The 20,685-nt window shown below is 39.8% G+C and overlaps 2 protein-coding genes across 6 annotated transcripts in view; one reads left to right on the forward strand and one right to left on the reverse strand.

Annotated features, from left to right (window-relative positions):
* LOC123510042 overlaps positions 1-5,877 on the forward strand; it is a 25,276-nt gene extending 19,399 nt beyond the window's left edge. For 2 of the 4 annotated variants that reach the window (XM_045264799.1, XM_045264800.1), the window contains exons 12-16: positions 1,293-1,381; positions 2,234-2,435; positions 2,608-2,694; positions 3,408-3,537; positions 3,845-5,877. In XM_045264799.1, the coding sequence (XP_045120734.1) occupies positions 1,293-1,381; positions 2,234-2,435; positions 2,608-2,694; positions 3,408-3,537; positions 3,845-4,031 (695 nt within the window). In that variant the 3' untranslated portion in view covers positions 4,032-5,877. The remainder of the gene's footprint in view (positions 1-1,292; positions 1,382-2,233; positions 2,436-2,607; positions 2,695-3,407; positions 3,538-3,844) is intronic. The other 2 variants (XM_045264801.1, XM_045264802.1) reach the window with 1 other exon arrangement.
* A 3,339-nt stretch (positions 5,878-9,216) lies between these two features.
* On the reverse strand, positions 9,217-20,372 carry LOC123510046 (tetraspanin-13-like). Of its 2 annotated transcripts, XM_045264813.1 has the most exons (7): positions 20,215-20,372; positions 17,890-18,042; positions 17,620-17,733; positions 17,189-17,308; positions 16,418-16,573; positions 15,121-15,238; positions 9,217-13,653 (listed from the first exon to the last, which is right to left on the reverse strand). In XM_045264813.1, the coding sequence occupies exons 1-6, from the start codon at positions 20,272-20,274 to the stop codon at positions 15,164-15,166; spliced, it is 678 nt and encodes a 225-aa protein (XP_045120748.1). In that variant the 5' UTR covers positions 20,275-20,372; the 3' UTR covers positions 9,217-13,653; positions 15,121-15,163. The 2 variants fall into 2 exon arrangements, with proteins under 2 accessions (XP_045120748.1, XP_045120747.1); XM_045264812.1 differs by lacking the exon at positions 15,121-15,238.
* Positions 20,373-20,685: the final 313 nt, after the last annotated feature.

Below are 20,685 nucleotides of genomic sequence, written 5' to 3' on the forward strand. Positions count from 1 at the left end.
ACAAGGTTGCCGTAACTTCTAACACATTTCAGCGCATACCAGCTCCTTCCCACTGCTAGGTATGGTTAAGTCTATTGTATGGTTAACGATGGTAATAATACAGCAACGATAGGGATAATGGTGATGCAACAAACCCTGTCTTTGAATATTGTAGCCAAGAAACTTTGCCTGCACCCTATCACAGAAAAAAAGGGTTGAGGGAGAGGAAGAAAGGAGATGAAGAAAAAAGAAGAATCATAACTATCATCACTTCTCATAACATCCGCATTAAAAAGGAAGGAGGACGAGGAAGAGGAGGAGAAGATGAAGAGAAAAGAATAATTATCATCACTTCTCATAACATCCGCATCTTAAAAAGGGAGGGGGAAGGGGAAGAGGAGAAGATGAAGAAAAAAGAATAATTATCAATTCTCATAACATACGCATCTTAAAAAGGGAGGAGGAAGACGAAGAGGAGATGAAAAAAAGGATCATACTTATCGTCGCTTTTCATAACATCTGTATCTTTATCTTCCTCTTCATTTTACAACCTCATTTTCATGTATTTAGACAGATTAATGGGAAACATTTGTAGTTATACAGTACCGCTTATCAAAACTGACTCACGCTCATTTCCCTTTCCCACTGCATGAGTCAGGGAGGTCTTCTTCTTCTTCTTCTTCTTCTTCTTCTTCTTCTTCTTCTTCTTCTTCTTCTTCTCTTCTTCTTCAATATAACAACGTGGAACTTCTCGTGCACTGACATGTGCTCAAATGAATTTATATGCGAGAGAGAGAGAGAGAGAGAGAGAGAGAGAGAGAGAGAGAGAGAGAGAGAGAGAGAGAGCTTTGGGGGGAGGGAGCTGTCATCGACCAACAGGCATTTTTAAAAGAAAAAATTAATTAAAGATATACTTCTATTTTTTTTGTGTTGCAAATTTTCCTACTCTCTCTCTCTCTCTCTCTCTCTCTCTCTCTCTCTCTCTCTCTCTCTCTCTCTCTCTCTCTCTCTCAAGTCCAGGTATGTGTGTGTGTGTGTGTGTGTGTGTGTGTGTGTGTGTGTGTGTGTGTGTGTGTGTGTGTGTGTGTGTGTGTGTGTGTGTAGAGAAGAGAGAGAGAGAGAGAGAGAGAGAGAGAGAGAGAGAGAGAGAGAGAGAGAGAGAGAGAGAGAGAGAGAGAGAGAGAGAGAGAGAGAGAGAGAGAGACACACACACACACACACACACACACACACACACACACACACACACACACACACACACACACACACACACACACACTTATGTTGTTCAAGCCTTCTCTCTCTCTTTGCAGTCAATGGAACCAACCCAGAGGAAATGAGGCAACACCACGACCACCACCACCACCACTCTGCCTACCCCACCAATGTCTCAGCCATACAAGTTAGCCATAAGTCTTAATATTTGTTGTTGTTGTTGTTGTTGTATATCTCCTTCCATTTTTTGTTCTTTTCATTGTTTTCACCCTTCCTCTCCTATCTTCTTTCTCTTTTACTTTATCTTCTTTACCTTCTTCGCCTCGTCAGTCTCCATTTCTTTCCTCCTCCTCCTCCTCCTCCTCCTCCTCCTCCTCCTCCTCCTAGCCTCTCCTTCTTGCACTTCTTTCTATTCCTCGCCTCTTCCATCTTTCCATTATTTAATCTTCCTCCTCTTCCTCCTTCTTTTACCTCATCTTGTTCGCTTCGTCATCCTGCCCTCCACATTTTCCTCCATATCTACCTCCCACAAACACACTCGACTAAACTAACAATTCTCCTCGCATTCTGAAACACTTTGCTCTCTCTCACCACAACAATTCTTAAAAGCCACGGAAATTACTAGTCTGTTTCTCACGAGTGTTTTTCCTATTATTAGTGTAGAACTCTTGTTAGTCTGTCACTAGAACCGAAAATACCATTAAAAACCCTGTGGCACTTCAACTAGAGCCTTTTGACAGAGGTGATGTGGCGAAGAAGAGTTTCAGGATAGAGTTTATCGTTGATTCATTCTTCCTTAACCCATTCAGTACTAGGACACAGTTTTACCTTGAAATTTGGGTGTGATGAAACGATTTTATTGACATTAGGAAGGGTCTATGGAGGTCAGAAGATTGATGGACACAGTCTTCACTATTTTAATCTCCCACATGAGTTTCTGAAGCTATATAGAAACGCCATATAGTAACCAGAATGAATACGGAAACGTGTCATGGTACTGAAGGGGTTAAGATCTTTTGTGTTTCGTCCATTCCCACAGCATGAGGAGCGCCTGGTGGACATTCTACTGCGGGATTTATATGCAGAGAATTCAACTGTGGAGGAGGACGGAGAGGGAGAGGAAGGTGACGCCACGATGAGGAACGAAGAGGGAGAGGGACAGGGAGAGGGGGGGGCCCAGACACCAAGGGAGCGAAGGAAGAACAGACGACAACGTAAAAAGAAGATGCGCAAACAGAGAAGTACGTTGTTTAATTCCTTCTACATTGTTTTCTAGGCATTCTTCCTCCATTCTAGTTTAACCTCATTGCCTCTATTTCTTCAACCACTCACACTGTTTGCATCTCTCGCACCTTTACTGTAATATAATCTAACTTTCATCTTCACTACTACAAGCCAATTATCTTCTCCCAGGAAAGGTGTACGGCCCGGGGGTCAAGTTTTGTTGCAAGCAAGGCGTTAAGCACAAGAAGAACAACCTGGAAATCAGCAATACATCAGGTGAGGGAGTCGAGTTTATTCCGTCGTGGTTTCTTGTCATTGTTCAAGCTCTGCCTCATCTTCACTATCTTCAAAGGGGTCTATAGTTTGTCTACTCTAAAGTGTCTCCTGGGTCTTGGTCTGAATGGTGTCCCAGGGAATGCGTGGTTGTCAGATCTTTAGGAAAACCGTGAGCTGTCCTTGTAATAAGTGCGTTGATCAACAGAAAACAAGCATTATTCACATCAAATCAATTACGTTATCAATACGCTACATTATGTTTTCAATCCAGGAGCCATTTTAGAGTAGACAGACTATAGTCGAAGTGATACGGGTTTTCAATGGTGTTTCTGTAATTCTAGTGACATGTTAACAAGTGTTCTGCGTTATCATCAGGACAAATACTCCTAAGTACTCGGTTAATCGTCTCTGTGGTCTTTGAAAATGGTCGTGGTGAGAGAGGGGAGTGTTTCTGAATATGGCGCAGAATATCTTTGCTATGCATGGTAATGATAAAAGATAATTTCCCTTCACGTTCTGCAGCAGCGGCATTACCGGACCGTGTTGCACAATCTCATCGCTTTGGGAATGAAGATAATAGATAATTCCCATCACGTTCTCTTGCATAAACCTCACCAATATCATTCATTTCCCATCACGTTCTCTTGCATCGATCTCACGACGTGTCACTATGATAATCATTATGGTAATTACAAATTCACGTTCTGTTACAGCGATCTTTGCAGAATGCAACACGAGCATAGACGTGGTGATCACCTTCGCCAACCACCAGTTCGGCATTGAGGAGGACACCTGCACCACAACTTACACCACCTGCTGCGAGAACTTCACTGAGGATATGTGGTAAGTGAGAGGTTCCAAATATGCACTCAGTAAAAAAAAAAAAAATAATAATAATAATAAATAAATAAAAAATAAATAATAATAATGATAAATAATAAATAAATAAAAAAATGCTACATAATGCATTTGGTTACGAATATTAACAAGTCCATAATTATGCGGCACAAAGGTGAAGCTTACATAAAAAGAAGAAAAAAAAAAATCACTTCACTATACACGAACTGCTATAATCAACCACATTTGGACTCACAAGAATCACTAAGAACAGCAACAACAACAACTCAACCACCACCACCACCATTTCCAGGGAAAGCATTAAGGCGAGGAAGGCAGAGAGGAGGACGGAAAGAAAACAACGTAGGAAGTCGAGGCGGCGAGATCGCAAACAACGGAGGAAGCAGGAACGGCGACTTCGTAAGGGGATGAGGAGGCAAGGCAACTCCCGCCACCACGACCATCAGTGCACAGGAGACACTTGTGGACAGGCGAATTAGTGGGAGGTATTTTGAGGGCTTGTGTCATGTACGGTCGTGACTGTAGAGGGATTTTACATAAGAACATACAAGAGGTAATCTGCAAGAGGCTGTCAGGCGTACACGTGGCAGTTCCTGTATGAGCAAAGTTTTAATCTATTTAGTACTGGAACACATTTTTACCATGAATTTTGGATATGATTAGATGATTTTATTTATATTAGGTAGGGTCCATGAGGTCAGAATATTAATGGCCAGTCCTCAACATTTTAATCCTCACACGAGTTTCTGAAGCTATATAAAGTCGCCAGATGGTAAGCAGAATAAATATGAAAACGTGTCATGGCACTGATGAGGTTAAGACGCCTCAATCATGACTGTATTCTGAAACACTTCTACTTCGCTCATCCAGCATTTCAAAAGTCTCTACTTGAAGTATCAGGTGTTTTTAGTGTTTTTTTTTTTTCAGTTCTAGTGACAGAATAATACGATTTCTACATTATTAACAGAAGAAACACACTTGACAAGCAGGCTAATCATATTTATGGTCTCCAAAAATAGTCGTGGTGAGGGAGCAAAGTGTTTCTAAGGTCAATATTTAGAAACGCTTTGCTCCCTCACAACGACAATTTTCAAAGGCCACAGGGATGATTGGTCAGGTTCTCAGGCTATTTCTTCTTCTAATATTGTAGAAAAAAAATTTAATCGAGAACCTAAAAAAACACCGTTAAAAACTCTTATAACTTCAAGTAAAGCCTTTTCTGAATGGAATGGAGGCCCGGCACAGAAGTGTTTCAGAATATGGCTCTGTTCATATGTAGCGGTCCGTCATGGTCTCAAGTCCATCATTTAGCTGTAACTATTGGATTCCTTACAGTGAATGCCCTCATGTAGTATTAGCCAGTAGGATTATGCAGTTAGTAGGCATTTGGAAAGGGTTGAGGTGGGTAGAATGCATGTTCACTTCGCTATGGCCGATGAATAGCTGTTGCAAAATTTCAGTCTCGTGAATTCGAAGCAGTTGGAATCAAAAACATTAAAACGTATTTAGTTCGTTCTATTTTTTTTTTTTTTCTGTGTGTATCAATTATTTAAAAATTTCGGTTTAGTTCTGACATAAAGTGAGCAATATATACACGTTCAGAGAGAGAGAGAGAGAGAGAGAGAGAGAGAGAGAGAATTTATCTGTGGAGTTAATGAAAGAAAGAAGGAAAATAAACGTGAGGAAACTGGGAGTGGCAAGGACGTCTCCAAGGAAATTCCAGAGTGGGATACTGAGAGAGGGAGAGGAAGATGAGGCAGGGAGCGTAAATGTAGACACGAACTTGTGAATGAACGTGCAGACGGAAGGAAAATGAGGGAGTGGTAAGGACGTTTTGGACATAATTCTCCTAGAGAGAGAGAGAGAGAGAGAGAGAGAGAGAGAGAGAGAGAGAGAGAGAGAGCAATCTTTATTTTTTTTACGTCTGATACTAAACATTTCATCAGTTCGATTTGCGTTTTATGAAGCAATTTTGTTCAGAATACTTTAAATTTCTGATTATGAAGTAAAAAGAGGAAAAAATGGTGCATTCTACTCACACTCAGGTCAACTTTTTGCTACATATAAAGATGTCATTAAAGTAGTGGTAGATTTTTTTCTTTCAATTTTTATCTTTTTCACTTAGTACGTTAAGAGTCACATAAGTCATTCGCCCACACGGATCATTGAAGCAGCGCAGGACATCAGTGAACTATAGGCAAGACTCACAGTTCACTCACCATGCATTGCTCCACACATTAATTAAGAGCGACTTGTACTACATTCTATATTTCGCATTTCCATTTCCATTTTTTTTGTCTTTTTCAATAAACGTATCTTGTATTATTCTTTGATTGAAAATTTGCATGGCCACATGTTAAGATAAGAATGATTGTGCTTTTATGTCTGGTGACAGCAATGATATCTTCAAAATACACACACACACACACACACACACACACACACACACACACACGACCCAAATCAAGCCATGCATTAATGTAAAGCACGAGTTTCTTGTTCATTCACGGCTTACAATTGACAAAATATATACTCTTCCATGAGAGAGAGAGAGAGAGAGAGAGAGAGAGAGAGAGAGAGAGAGAGAGAGAGCAGGACCGGTTTTATAACACGCTTGCACGGAAATTCCTAGAGAGGTGAAGAGGTGGCGGACACTGGGGGAGGGACAGCGAAAACGAATTTATGAAAGAATGGAGGGAGGGGGAGTCAAGGAGAAAAGAGGAAGTGTCAAGGATGTTTGGGGATTATTTGAGAGAGAGAGAGAGAGAGAGAGAATTACTACTGTATCAGCCACATCTATTGTTAACGTTACTAGTTTACGCAGATCCCAGAATAATATCAATAATACAAATAGTATAGGATAGTATTGCGAGTGATATTCATATTTACTGAAAAGAGAAAAATAGTGCAAGAAACTAAGACACTGATATTTGAAATGTGGAGGAAACAAGAGCAGCGGGAAAGTATTAACCAACTGGATACGATGTAAGAGGATTCTGACCATAAAGAACACGAGAGAGAGAGAGAGAGAGAGAGAGAGAGATGATACAGGACCCATATACTCCCGACTCAACTGTCAACTCGCTAGATTAATTAATAATTTACTCCCAAACACAAAAGCAAGCATGACGGAACAGACCCAGCAGAACACCACCACTACGGAGGCAGCGAACCTCTTTGTTGATATCCGCGTGGCGCACACCATCGGCGGCGGATCCCAACACACGCGCACTCAAGTTGAGGTTAGCACGAACGCCCCTGTACAAGATCCGATCCTCGCCTCCGTTATCTCCAAGGTGCTGTCCAGGGAGGTGTTGATTCCCTCTAACGCCTCAAAGATATCAGAGAGCATCGGTGAGATCCTTAAGGGGTACATTGGCAAGTGCAGTGTCAGTGTTCCCCAGGCACGTACGTTGCACTTTGAGCTGGATGAGGGTGTGGCTCGCCAGCCTGACGCGGTGTATCTCCAGCCTGAGTAGCGTCACTAACGTGTTGCCCGCCTATGGTTACGTGTAGTTTATTAGTTTCTGTTGTAAGGTCAGGATTCTCGAACTTCAAACGTCATGCACTCCCTGATTACTTTCTGTCTTCTATCTTTACAGTTCTTTCATTCATTCGTTATCTCCCAGATGTTATATATCATACGATTAGTAGGCGTTTTCAGTACCTTAATATACGAACGTCTCTACTTTATTCTCGTTTAGGTAACTTAACTTCCACTTTTTTCTTTCTTATCTTCCAAACATTACCTTTCTCCTTTCCTCTCTCGCAGCTTATATTTTCCATATGCTTTCTTCTACGTAATGGAAACCCTTCAAGTTCCCACAACACAACTTGATGAAATAACGAGCAGCAACACACCTTATAAGGCAATTACCTGCGGACAGTGTATATCATCTAATCTGGGGAGGCACCGGATTTCCTGCCCTCCATGACTTCTATTTAATTCTCTGGCCACTCTTACCATAATAACAGCCTACTGTGCGCTCTCTCTGCAAGTCATGATATGGTAACGTAATTGGTTCATGCTTTGTTTAATACATGCTGCGCCCGGCGTTAAGCGTAGAATCAAGTCATGCTGAGATGGCACAAAACAGGCAACCTAAGAGCTGCTGTGTGGACAATGGAAAGAGAAGAGCTAGTCAGTGTTATGATGCAGGCGCAACCCCCGGGGGGCACTACCGCACTAACACATCTCGCATATTCAGTGTCACGCGTTTCACAGTTCTATTGTTACCAGGAAAGTACTCATCACATAGGAAAGAACCACACCATATCAACTAAGTGAGGGGCAGTAAATTGTATATAGGGCAGCACAAGCCAACAGGTGTTGTTAGGCAATATGCAGGCTACACACCAATCATGAGTCCAGTTATCTTAGCCGCAGTTTACTATATAGAAAAAGTGAGGAAAGACAAACTCACCAATTTGGCGGCCACTGGCTCCACAAAACGATGCGTGGGCGGCGTCAGCTACTGCTGGGTGGCAGACAGCGCGGGAGCTCCAATCTGCACGAGTAGCCTACACACCTACGCACACAAACACATGCAGTTCATTCAACATCCCTCCAGCACTCACACCTGTGATCACATAAATTCAAATATACTAGGGAGGAATTTCACTTGCTGCAAGTACATCTGGTGTTAATGAAACTATTCTGCATTAAGTATAGAAAATATTGGCAAACTTCGAAGATACTTCAATTTAATGTTTATTATTACATGATATACATTTTGTACCTTACTGCTTTCATCAATACGATTTCCCTAATGAAAAGATGAAATCCGTGTGATCGGCACTACCTAGTTTTCTTTATTTGGCGGTGTTGTGAACTCCTCGCCTTTGGGCCTCGGCAGGGCATAAGACTGCTTAACAGTAGTAGGTAGGCTACAGGGCAGGGGAACAAAGACTGTCAGGTAGGAATAAACGTTTATTTTTACTTGTTCACGTGGCTCCAGAAACACAGGTGGATTAATGTGACTAGAAGGAAACACCACACTGGAACACCTAACAGCTGGCTTATTGTTCTGGCACGCCTACAAAATGATACCAAACCTCAAAGAAAGAAAGCTTGTATCACTTTTAAATCCAGATATCTTATGGTTAATTAGAATACAGGATAAATAATGAACAAATGGTGTGGCAAACCTGACGGCGTGAATCAACCATCGAATCGGACACGTTGCAATGACCACGCTGGCGCACTCACCACTCGGCACTCCCTACCCAGACAGTACCCGGGCGATTCGACCCCTATCATTCGCACACCTCACCACAAATACTACTGATAACACAACTATATAATATAATGATAAATATATTCGCTAAAAGGGAAATTGACAAGAAAAAAAAATAAATAAAAAATGACTATACAAGTAAAAAAATTACTATATTCATATATTCATATATATATATATATATATATATATATATATATATATATATATATATATATATATATATATATATATATATATATAATTTCCAATTTTTCCTAAACAATTTTCATTTAATGATAGCATGAACTAAGAAACTGAGAAAAAAAATGCAAATACTGATAATTGCAAATGACCACCAATACAACAACAACAATAATAATAATAATAATAATAATAATAATAATAATAATAATAATAATGATAATAATAATAATAATCAGCTTCCACCAGAGAGCAACGTAATGTGTTGTTTGCATAGAACATTACTACCTGGACTGGGGAGGGAGGAAAAAAAAAAAGAGAGCTTATGGCAGTTTACAAAATATGGCATCTTCTATTAGACTACCTGAAGTGGGAGGTGGTTAGTGGGAATATGGCAACTGGGGGAGGGGAGAAGAGGAAAGGGAAAAGGGAAAAAAACACCAGAGAACAAAAAGGGGGAAATTAAGGGAAAAGGAATACAAAGGGAAAGAAAGAGATCAGAAAGGAGAGGTATCAGTAGGAAAATGAGAAATAATGACATGAGACACAAGAAAAGGTAATATTGGAGAGAGAGAGAGAGAGAGAGAGAGAGAGAGAGAGAGAGAGAGAGAGAGAGAGAGAGAGAGAGAGAGAGAGAGAGAGAGAGAGAGAGAGAGAGAGAGAGAGAGAGAGAGAGAGAGAGAGAGAGAGAGAACAAGTGAAATGCAAAGAACTGTGAGGTAAGAGAAGAATCAAGAGAGAGCAACAAAAGAACTTCATGTATTGTGAAAATATTGAGTAAAAAAGAATAACCGAGCCAAAATGAGTGAAAAAAATATCTCAAGTTTGAAGGAAAAGTGAGTAGAAAATAATCAGCAAATGGAAGAAAATCACAAGTTCTGAGGATAAAGAAGAGAACAATGAGATTTGGATAAAGGGCAAAACACACACACACAGATACACACATACAGGGAGTGGTCCTATCAAAGCTTGTATTTCCTGCTGTACTATCAGACATGCCACCATCAGTTCCCCTAGTCAGAAAGAAGATAACCAAAGATAAGAACACAGTGGGTAAACTAATCTTAAACAGTAAAATTCAACAAGCAAGTTTCTTAGATTAATCTGTAAAACAAGTAAACACAACAGAGGGAAAGACACAGCAAGAATTCAAACCCTCAACCAGTAAAGTGATGGAAATGTTTAAAAATAATAAATAAAACAGCAAAGAAAAGCACCACTGCAAACATTGGCCAACAAACAAACTAGCAAACAAACAAGTCAACATGTATAACCCCCTACTTCATATCACACTACAGGAAGCATTGTTACTGTTTTTCTTCTTTAAATACTCTTCATATAAACAATATATTTATGTATGTACCATCCAAAACAAGCATAGTACATTGCAGGACTAGTCTAGTCTAATGCTGGCTACTGTTATTGTTGCCATTACTATTGTCCTCATAGCAGGGATCAATTGTTAAGAGGAATTCATGTAACTTAAAAAAAGAATGGAATGTCTCATGTATATTGCAAAGGGTAACCTAGATAACGCTAGGAGAAAACATTATTCTCTATTCTCTCTGACTAACATTCAAGTCCTTCGTTCTTTCAGTGGTGTGAAAACTGAAGTGTCTTGGGAATGCGTAAGCAGCGTGCCCCAAACAGGGAGGAGAAGCAGGAGGAAACAGTATTGGCACATAGAGAGTACAGGTGCTTAGGCAGCGTGTGAGCAGAGCAGTGATGGGAAGCAGAGCAAGTGGTGAGTGTGACAAACCAAACCAAAGCCACTGAACCTTCTCAAAATGCCAAACTGGACTGTTACTGTGGAAATGGACAAGCATGTCTTCCACCACTGGTAAAAATACTGCACTGGACTGTTAAGTGCTACAAAAGCCCAACTGTGGATAAAAGGCTTCCCAGTGCCTCATCAGCAGCAGAGAGATACCACAGCCTTTCACCAGCATTGCACTGCAGCAGGAGCTTAAGTGATATGCTCCATGCTCCTTATTGCACCATTCTACTGTGTGTGAGCTCCTGAAGATGATGGGGAATTGGGAGATACAGTCTGGCAGTGATAGGCAAATTACAAGGATTTCATGCACCACTAATATCTTATCATGTTAAAGAATTAAATACTTCCTGGGAAAACTAATAGTTAGTGATTATTTTCAGATAAGATATTCAGGTCAATACTCTACCGGAGCTCACATCAGCAGCATACACAAGACCAATCATTACTTCACAGTGAGTTCCCTTTATGCACTGTTGGATATCACACCCCAGATCACATCACAACAATACCCTGAAGCCTCACACTTCACCCAAACCACAATTGGCATGTATGTCATGGAATGCAAGTATTGGCAACACTTTGGCAGGTACCAGTCACACAAGTTACCTCTTCATACAGTACTACAAAATGTCTGGATACACAGAGGAAGCTAAACATGTAGGCCATGACTTGAAGCCAATCAGCTTCACTGCCAAGCAAGATGATGGTGTTGCTGGCTCATTGTGTGACTAAAAGATGTTCTCATTACAACTTCCTCCTTCCAATAATAAACAAGGATCCAGTCAATGTTTTGGTTGCCAGCTTAACCTTGTACAAACTCCTTGATTCCCTTGCCTGAACACTTCCACGCAGCAGTGTTGCTTGGCTCTCACCAAAAGAATAATGCTGTGGCTCACACGAAAGATAAAATACAAAACTATTTCACAATACTGTCAAGGTCACTTAATGACAATCTAAAATTTTTAATCATCTACTTGATACAAACAATATATATTTGTCACATTTATACTGAGACATAACCAAGTTTCCATGTCATTTAGGCACATTCACTTTGATCCATATAGGTTGTCTAACTCTATTTCTTCTCTACTCAAAAAACTAGTCATTACCTAAGTAACATACAGTAGTACAGATAACTGAGCAGAAAGCATATTTTCAGCAAGACTCTTTAGTGAGTTGTGGCTAAAACTACAAATGTGACATCCAGTCCAGCACACTACTCAGACTCCTGGCTAATGTTGCACTGTAGCTTCTGTCCTACAAGTACATTTGCCCTCTATTAAAAGGTGCAGATGACAAATTTACAAAAACAACCTGTGTCAGCTGTTATACTTCTGAAGACAGCCACCTTCATTACCTCCTTGGTGGTGCTCAGTGACACACACACCAACTCTTATCATTACACAATGGATCACTACATCTCCTCAAGGAGGTGTACTCACCACCTCAGCATTACCAAATGACTCGGAACACACCAGTGTTTGGTCGTTTCCTCAAACAAAGCTACACATGGACAAAAAATTGACAATGGTTTACAGCATGTTCAGTTCAATGTGGTTGAAAAGTTTCATATATCATTCAATTTGGATTCCTAGCTACATAAAACATTCAATCTGGCTTAGGTTTCATAACTCATTTCACCTGGTTAAGTTCTGTAAATTATACAATCTGGTTTTAAAATTGTTCATATATCATTCAATCTGTTTTAAACTTTTGGATGAGACATCTGGAGAAGTTCAAAGATATAAAAACATTACATTTATGTATATAGCAAGAAGCAGAGAAATTCTATTGAACAGCATGAGATAAAACTCCATTACCTAACACAATGAACAAAGAAGCTCAATAACCTCAGATATCAACACAGTGAGTCAGTGATACAGAAGTAACAGTACAGGCTGTAGGTTGTAGTGGTAGTACAAATAGTATTAGTATTAGCATTGATATTTGTAGTACAAATAATTGAAGAAACTTGGCATTACCCGCAACTGATGCACAAGTAACATTAATGAAGATCATCAATAATAAACTAACCATTATCCAACTGATCCACTAAAAACCATAAGAGAAAGTGTACAAGTCAGGTACAGCACCTCACAGCATGGACAGCCTGAGCACAGACACCACTGGGGCCTGGGAGACACTGCCGCCAGTCAGCACTAGGGAGCTGCCTGTGACAGCACTACTCATGGATTACAGGTAATGGAGAGTGTGGTGTTCACTGACAAGATGCAGTAACTAATTTGAGACTTCATTGCAATCAACTAAGGAATAAATACTGATCAATGATCTGAGTTTTGAATCCCTCTTTTTCTTTTCTTGCAACCAATGCTGACATCATAATTGCATACAGATAAATGCATGGAAAAGGTATGTAATTATATTTATGTAAGTATGTGTGATACAAATACATGTTAAATTATCATTACAAATCTGATATGGCATTAAGAATTTTTAAACCTAGGGCAGATAAACTTCATTAAATAATATTGCACATTGAAAAACTGAGAAAATTACTTATGGCTACAACAAACTAAAAAATAGAGCAAATTCTTCTTTCTATCTGGGAGAGAGAGAGAGACCAACGGAGTAACTTAGTACAGATGATGGCAACATGAAGGGTTGACCAAGACCTTCCTACAACCTGCCCAGCCAGTGGTGATGGTGGTGGGCTTCTTGGGACAGGGAAGTAGTACATGGAGAGGAAAAGGCAGAGAGTTGAGAGAGAATGGAGATGAGATGGAAGAGGGCCAGGAGGGGATGGAAGAATAGGAGGCTGTGGATGGGATGGATGAGGTGGACTGCTGCTACTCTTGCTATTGTTCCTTATCGCAGTAGACTCTCAATGTTAGCTCTTGGATCCACCTGGTGTCGAAAGCGCTTAGCAATGAGGAAGCCAATGACCTGCCGGGTGTGGACAAAAGATCTGTTTCATGAGTAGTGAGGTGAAGTGAAGCAATGCCAGAGTGCGTAATATAAGGCAATCTAGATTTGTGAATGTGTAGTTTCAAGTTAACAATATGATTCTTAATTCAGAAATGATATATACAAAAAGGTAGAAATTTTGTAAGTCATTGACAAGTATCAGGTAAATTACTCACTTTTTGGCATTCTTCACAGTGATTTAAATGTATGTATTGCACCTAGTTATATTATTACTTCATGATTGCTGAACTAAACCACTTTTCAAACCAACTATGATGAACTAAAAAATTGATCTTGAATTCTGATAAGGAAACCACTTGAAGCACATGTGGCTTCATCAAATATAACTGCTAGTGCAAACCTCCTCATTACAGACAGTCAAGTGTGAAGACATGAAATATCTTACATGAGACAATGAGGCTCCTTCAAACACATACTTGTAACATAATATTTCTAGTCAATATAAATCTTATGACTACTAAGGCAGGTTAATAAATAAATCATGTATAGAACTAATGAACACACACACAAAAAAACTTATACAAACCTTTGTCCAAAATAAAATAAATACCACACAAAACAAGCACACACAACAAACTGATCCAAAACTGCATATTCAAACTACTTACTCTGCAAAAAAAAAAAAAAAAAAAAAAAAAAAAACAGCACTGCACACACCCAAAGGTAAGTAAATATATAAAGTAAGAAAAATATACTACTGAACTATGTACCAGAAGCATTAGCATAAATAAATAAATATGAATAGCATGGCAAAACAACAAAGGCTACCGTCCCTGCCTGCTATGCTGTCACTGTGAGCAAGGAATGTAAACACTGCCAAAGAGGTGCTGTACTTTAATATCACTTCTGATTTTGCTTTTGAAGATGATGATAAATAGTAAAATAAAATAAAAGTCAGCCAAGAAGCAAGTACACTTTCTAAAAACACAATAAATTTAATTCTAGGAAATAAATAAGAAAGAAAAGGTAAAAAAGGAAACATTCTGTGGAAAAGCATAAATAGAACAAAGATAAAGATAAAAGAAAGAGCATGCACAACTCTTTAAAACAAGGCAAGTTTTCAGGACATGGACAAGAATGGCATAAAAAGGAAAATAGATAAATTAAACAAAATAAGTAATTTGAGACACAAAAGTAATACAATAGAGGGAGGGAAGCAGAACACAGGTTACATGCATGATGAAGCAAACCCTACAACAGATGTGAACATAACATCAGAACAAGATACAAAGAGGTGAGGAAGAGAAGGGACACACTAGAAGCCTTGCTGGTCAATATATACTGAGTTTGCTGAAGTATTACTGAAGGTTAAATAAATAATAAAAAGAAAATAAAGAAAAAAGAAAACAATAAAAGAACAAAGCTCCTCCAAGCAAGCAAAGAAGCAATGAAGCAGTGAAGCGTGCCACTGTCCACCCGTGCTACCTGATATGTTAGTAAGAGTAGTGAGAGGGCCACTGCCACCCCACTACAGGAAGGCAGAGGGGTTAGCCCGCGGGTCCCGCTGGTTCCTGTACCGCACTGTGAGCCACACGCCCAGGAACTGAGGAGTCCCAAGAGGGTTTACTAAGTATGAGGGGAGACATTCATTTGGTGCAAGGTTAGAAGTGCCGGCTAAGTGAAGCAGATTCTCCTGCCACTGACACTTTCCACAAGGAACATGTGTTCAGCAGCCACCATGCTTCCTGTGACTCTTCACAGGGTAAGTAAGGACTAGATATTTTAAGATATTTCGAGTGCATCGTGGTGGGTAAACTCAGGATGAAGAGATAAATTTTTCCAATGGTTTAGCTGTCAGCTCTATCACACCCTGAAGAATGTGACACCAAAGCATCATTAAAAAATGGATTTCTGCTTCATCTGTTTCTTCTCCCATCAGTCTATCCACTTGTTTCACACACAATCTAAATATGATGTACACTATTTCCAGTGAAAGATGCAGCAGCTGCATAATCAATAAGCAGTATCCTCAGCAGTGTCACTCAGAAGAGTGTGCATAGAATGTGTCTTCTACACATTCTATGCCCAATATTATAGCATAACAAAGCTGTGCACATCATCTGTAGACCACCAAAGACTGAGGATTCTTCTTGTTGACTGCACATTATCTCATTTTCATTTGTATGATCACTGCATTCAAGTTAATCATCATTCAAAGCTTCATGGAAGTATTAAACGGTTAAACCCTAAAACTTCATTAAGAGATGAGAAGAAAAGTCTTGTCATTAAGGAAAGAAGAATCACACCAGCTATAAATATCTCTGGTAAATCATTCATACCTAAAGGAACCCTATAACACACGGCACATGGTATGTAACATCAACAAGAAAAGACAAATCAACAAAGCTCAAAACCAAAATTCTGTACCCAGTAAGTAGGATTGACAGATATGCATGATGAATAAAGTATAGTAAACCTTTCATTATATAAATGATACTCAAAACTGTCCATCCAAGGAAGTGCCACTCACATAAAAACCCTGAAATGCTAAGATAATCATATACACAAAAAATCTTACACTCTTCAGCAAGCTACTCTCAAGTCCTTCCCTTCCCCACCTATGCACTGACAGAGCCTTGAGAACAGTGGTTGCCCCAAGCTCGAAGTCCCTCATAGCTTCCTTCCTCACTCAATACTGAATGTTCATGTGCTACCTCTCCCTGCGTGATTGCTTTCCCTCCCAACGCGCGCGCGCACACACGCACACACACACGAGACGCACCTCAGTGAAGGAGAAGAAAAGTCCAATGCCTCCCACCAGCTGGAATCCTCTGAGCATCACCTGCTTGATGGGAATATCACAGGACACACAATGGCAATCATTAGGGGACCTGCAGCACATTGATTCTTCCGTCACGTTGGGGCAACAGCTGGGGATCTGTGGCACAGGTGAGGTAAAGAAGAGATTGGTAAGCAAGGCTTTATATTCATTATAATCTTGTACTTGCACCAGTTAAGGTTTAAATTCTTCACTTTTCTTTTATTGCAATGCAGTTTGATTTGATATAATGTTCCTGTATTGCACATTTATACCTCTAATATGCAAACTTACACACACACACACACACACACACACACACCGCGTAGTGTAGTGGTTAGACCGTTCGACTCACAATCGAGAGGGCCGGGTTTGAGTCCCGGCGCGGCGAGGCAACTGGGCAAGCCTCTTAATGTGTGGCCCCTGTTCACCTAGCAATAAATAGGTACAGGATGTAACTCGAGGGGTTGTGGCCTCACTTTCCCGGTGTGTGGAGTGTGTTGTGGTCTCAGTCCTACCCGAAGATCGGTCTATGAGCTCTGAGCTCGCTCCGTAATGGGGAAGACTGGCTGGGTGACCGTGGTGAATTTTACACATACACACACACACACACATATACACACACTACTAATTTTGGTTTTTGTTCATGTATCTCTATGATGTAGCAACCTACTGAACAAGAGCTTGCTATCCAGTTTTGTGCTTCAAGCTGTAATGTGAATAACCCTGACTTACATCCTTACACGAAGGGTGGTCGCCTCCCTGGGTCAGACCGAGGTCGCTGTTGTTGTAGCCGCAGCACCTAAACCAGTTCTGTGCATCTGCTTGTATAGGCAATCCACCTTCCAGCCATCCCTGGAGAGCAGAAGTGGAGGGACTTTCAATTTGGGCTATTTCTAGGGTTATTTAAAAGAGAGTGTTTTATGCAGATAGACAATAAACTATAGAATAAACTGTGCAAAGTAGTGCCTGCTTCATCTTTAACAATCTTTCTTCACCTAAAGGTGCTAACATTACTGTTGCTTCCCAATCTACTGCCCGCAAATATACCCTTAGTGCACGGAATTTCATGGCAAAAGCTGAAAAATAAACATTGAGAGAAGCCAAACTAGAACATGTACAACTTCTTCACTACCAAGCATTAACATAACCTTTCCCTCACTCACATTGGCAGCAACAAGTCTCTCCTGGTCCTCATTGATGGCCAGGCAGGCACAAGCTACCGAGAACTGGATGATGAAGATGATGAACAGCACGATCATGTAGAAGAACAGCATCACCTGGAACAGTTTGCAAATGGGTCAACACATGGCATCTGGTAAAGACCTTCCTAACCAGTGAAAATACCTCATGACCTTTTACATGCAGGTCAGTAACTATGGAATCTGTGGGGTAGTAGAAGCAGGATAATAGGTACCTCCTGCTGTGTCACTAACCTGGTGGTGCTTGCTGGCGCCAATGAGACCCACTATGGAGATGAAGAGGAGGAACACGGCACATGCTATAATGGCAGACACCAGTGACAGGGAGGTGACAATTGAAGACATGTTTGCTCCCGCCGCCACGCCGATCATTATAAAAGCCACGATCTGTGTGGGAAGAAACATATGAGGTGTTGCTGTGGCTCAGAGGCAATGTAGCAAAAATGTGTATGAGTAGTATAGTGTATGTACTTCTCTGCATTTTTTGAAGCTGAGTTTATATGTGAGAGAGAGAGAGAGAGAGAGAGAGAGAGAGAGAGAGAGAGAGAGAGAGAGAGAGAGAGAGAGAGAGAGAGAGAGAGAGAGAGAGAGAGAGAGAGAGAGAGAGAGAGAGAGAGAGAGTACAAATCACTTAAAAGATAAAAAAAAGAAAAAAAATGAATAAAAAAAAATAATAATAAAATAAATAAATAAATAAAATAAATAAGAGTGATAAAAATCACAACAATGGATACAGGAAATGAGTCCAGCTAAGGTTTCCTGCCTCCACATACTCCAGCTGTCATCCTGCTTTATCTACACAAAATGACATCCATCCATCTATCACACAATTCCCACTTCATCCACACGTCACAACATTAATTCATCCACCTGTCACCCTCCAAACTCATCCACTTTTTCCATCTCTAATTTATGTGTCAGTCATGTTCCCAGTTTATCTATATTATTCCTAGTTCATCCATCCATTACATTCCAACTTCATCCATTCCTAGTTTGTCCATCTTTCACATTCCTAGTTTATCACTTTTAGCATTCCAATCACATTCATTTGTCACATTCCTAATTCATGTTCCTAGTTCATCTAAAGTAATATTCCTAACCTATTCATATTTTCACATTCCTAATTCATACATTTTAAATATTTTTAACTCATCTGTCAGTAACATTACAAATTCATCCATTTTTCATATTCCTAGTCCTTCCATTTTTCACATTCCAACTTCATCCGTCTTTCAAATCTTTAGTTCAACCACACAATATTCAGTTCATCCACCTCTTCCTGCAATCAATTATAATATCCTTACACTTTCCTCACCTGTCCTCTGCTCAACACCTGCCACCCTCCCACGCACACCTGTCTCTGTCATTAATGAGGTACTGTACACAAGACACATCCAGACACCTCTTTCCCTTCACTGTCACTGTGCAGATTTGGGTGGAAAAGTTGCAAAGATATATTCCTCTACACCTGCTCTCTCTGTCCTTTGTATAAGGTATCTTTTCCATATATTAAACTGCAATAACTGTGTGTGTAGCAGAGAGAGAGAGAGAGAGAGAGAGAGAGAGAGAGAGAGAGAGAGAGAGAGAGAGAGAGAGAGAGAGAGAGAGAGAGACTTAGTTAAAATAGTTCATAATTTTTCTGTATTAAATATATATATATATATATATATATATATATATATATATATATATATATATATATATATATATATATATACTATGTTAGTCAAGAAAGCCTTAAAGATAAAAACACATCGTTAACAAACTCACTAACAAGTAAAATTAATTTCCTGGTTCTTCAAACAAGATAGACTTAATTGTCACATATGGCACAAGCCAGTGGCAATTATCCTTTCAACTTCCAATTATTACTTTAACATCTCAGAGGGCCTTTTTCATTATTACTGGAATTTTGCTACCCTTAGTCAGTGCCCCTCATACATTAATAAATAAATAAATAACATAAATCAACATCAACTCACAACTGATTCCTCATATTACAAAATATCATACTACATCCTGAAATTTCCATGTTTATTACTGCCATGAATTTTTTTAGGTGTTCTCGCATCATGAACTCAATAACTGAACACTCCAGGGGCACACAGGACTAAGCTAAACGACACGCCGCCACCACCACCACAACCACCAGTAACATTTGTAGGATAAAGAACATATTGCTTCTAGTAGTGCAAACCAAACCCCTGGACACTCTCACTTGATCAACTTAATATGAGCTACATCACATACATACAGTCGACTAATTCCAAGAGATAACAACAAACTGGTGCATAATAATCTCAGTAATATAACATCAATTTCCTTACTACATAAAGAAATTATTACGTCTAAACATACTTTATTGTATATTCTCACTGTTATAACCTAAAAATCATTGCTAAACATGTCAAACTCATCAAGGAAGTGAAAAAAATACGCGACACATCACCACTAAACTGACGCATAGCCGGATGGTGTGAGCTGTCTTGTCAGCACCACCACCACCACGCCAACCCCTCACAACCAGCATACCACAGCCTCATTCATCCTCATACTCACGATGTACAGTATGTTGAGCGCCAGGAGGCTGTTTTTGGAACATGTGAATCCCCCACACATCTTGGCGGCGGTATTACAGGCGAGAGAGCAAAATGATCAGCGTACAACTCCCTCCACACTCAAGAAAACACTATCGATTGCTCTCTCTCTCTCTCTCTCTCTCTCTCTCTCAGTTGCCACACACCTCCACTTAAATCTCTCACATTTTCAAAACCTATATACATTATATGATTATACCAAGGGTTTCAAGTGCTTTTCCAGAGAGTATAGTATAAATGTTATTAATCCATCACCAGAACAATAAGTGTCCTTGAAAACCCGATTCATGTAACTTGTTTGAAAACAACAGTATATATACATATTTTTTTTCTTTTATATGCTTTACTCTATCACCACAGCTATTTTCGAAGGTCAAAATAGATGATTAGCGGTTATCAGTGGTGTTAATCATGTTGATAATTAAGAAATATC

The sequence above is a fragment of the Portunus trituberculatus genome, chromosome 28, assembly GCF_017591435.1.
Source record: "Portunus trituberculatus isolate SZX2019 chromosome 28, ASM1759143v1, whole genome shotgun sequence".
Classification (NCBI taxonomy): domain Eukaryota; kingdom Metazoa; phylum Arthropoda; class Malacostraca; order Decapoda; family Portunidae; genus Portunus; species Portunus trituberculatus.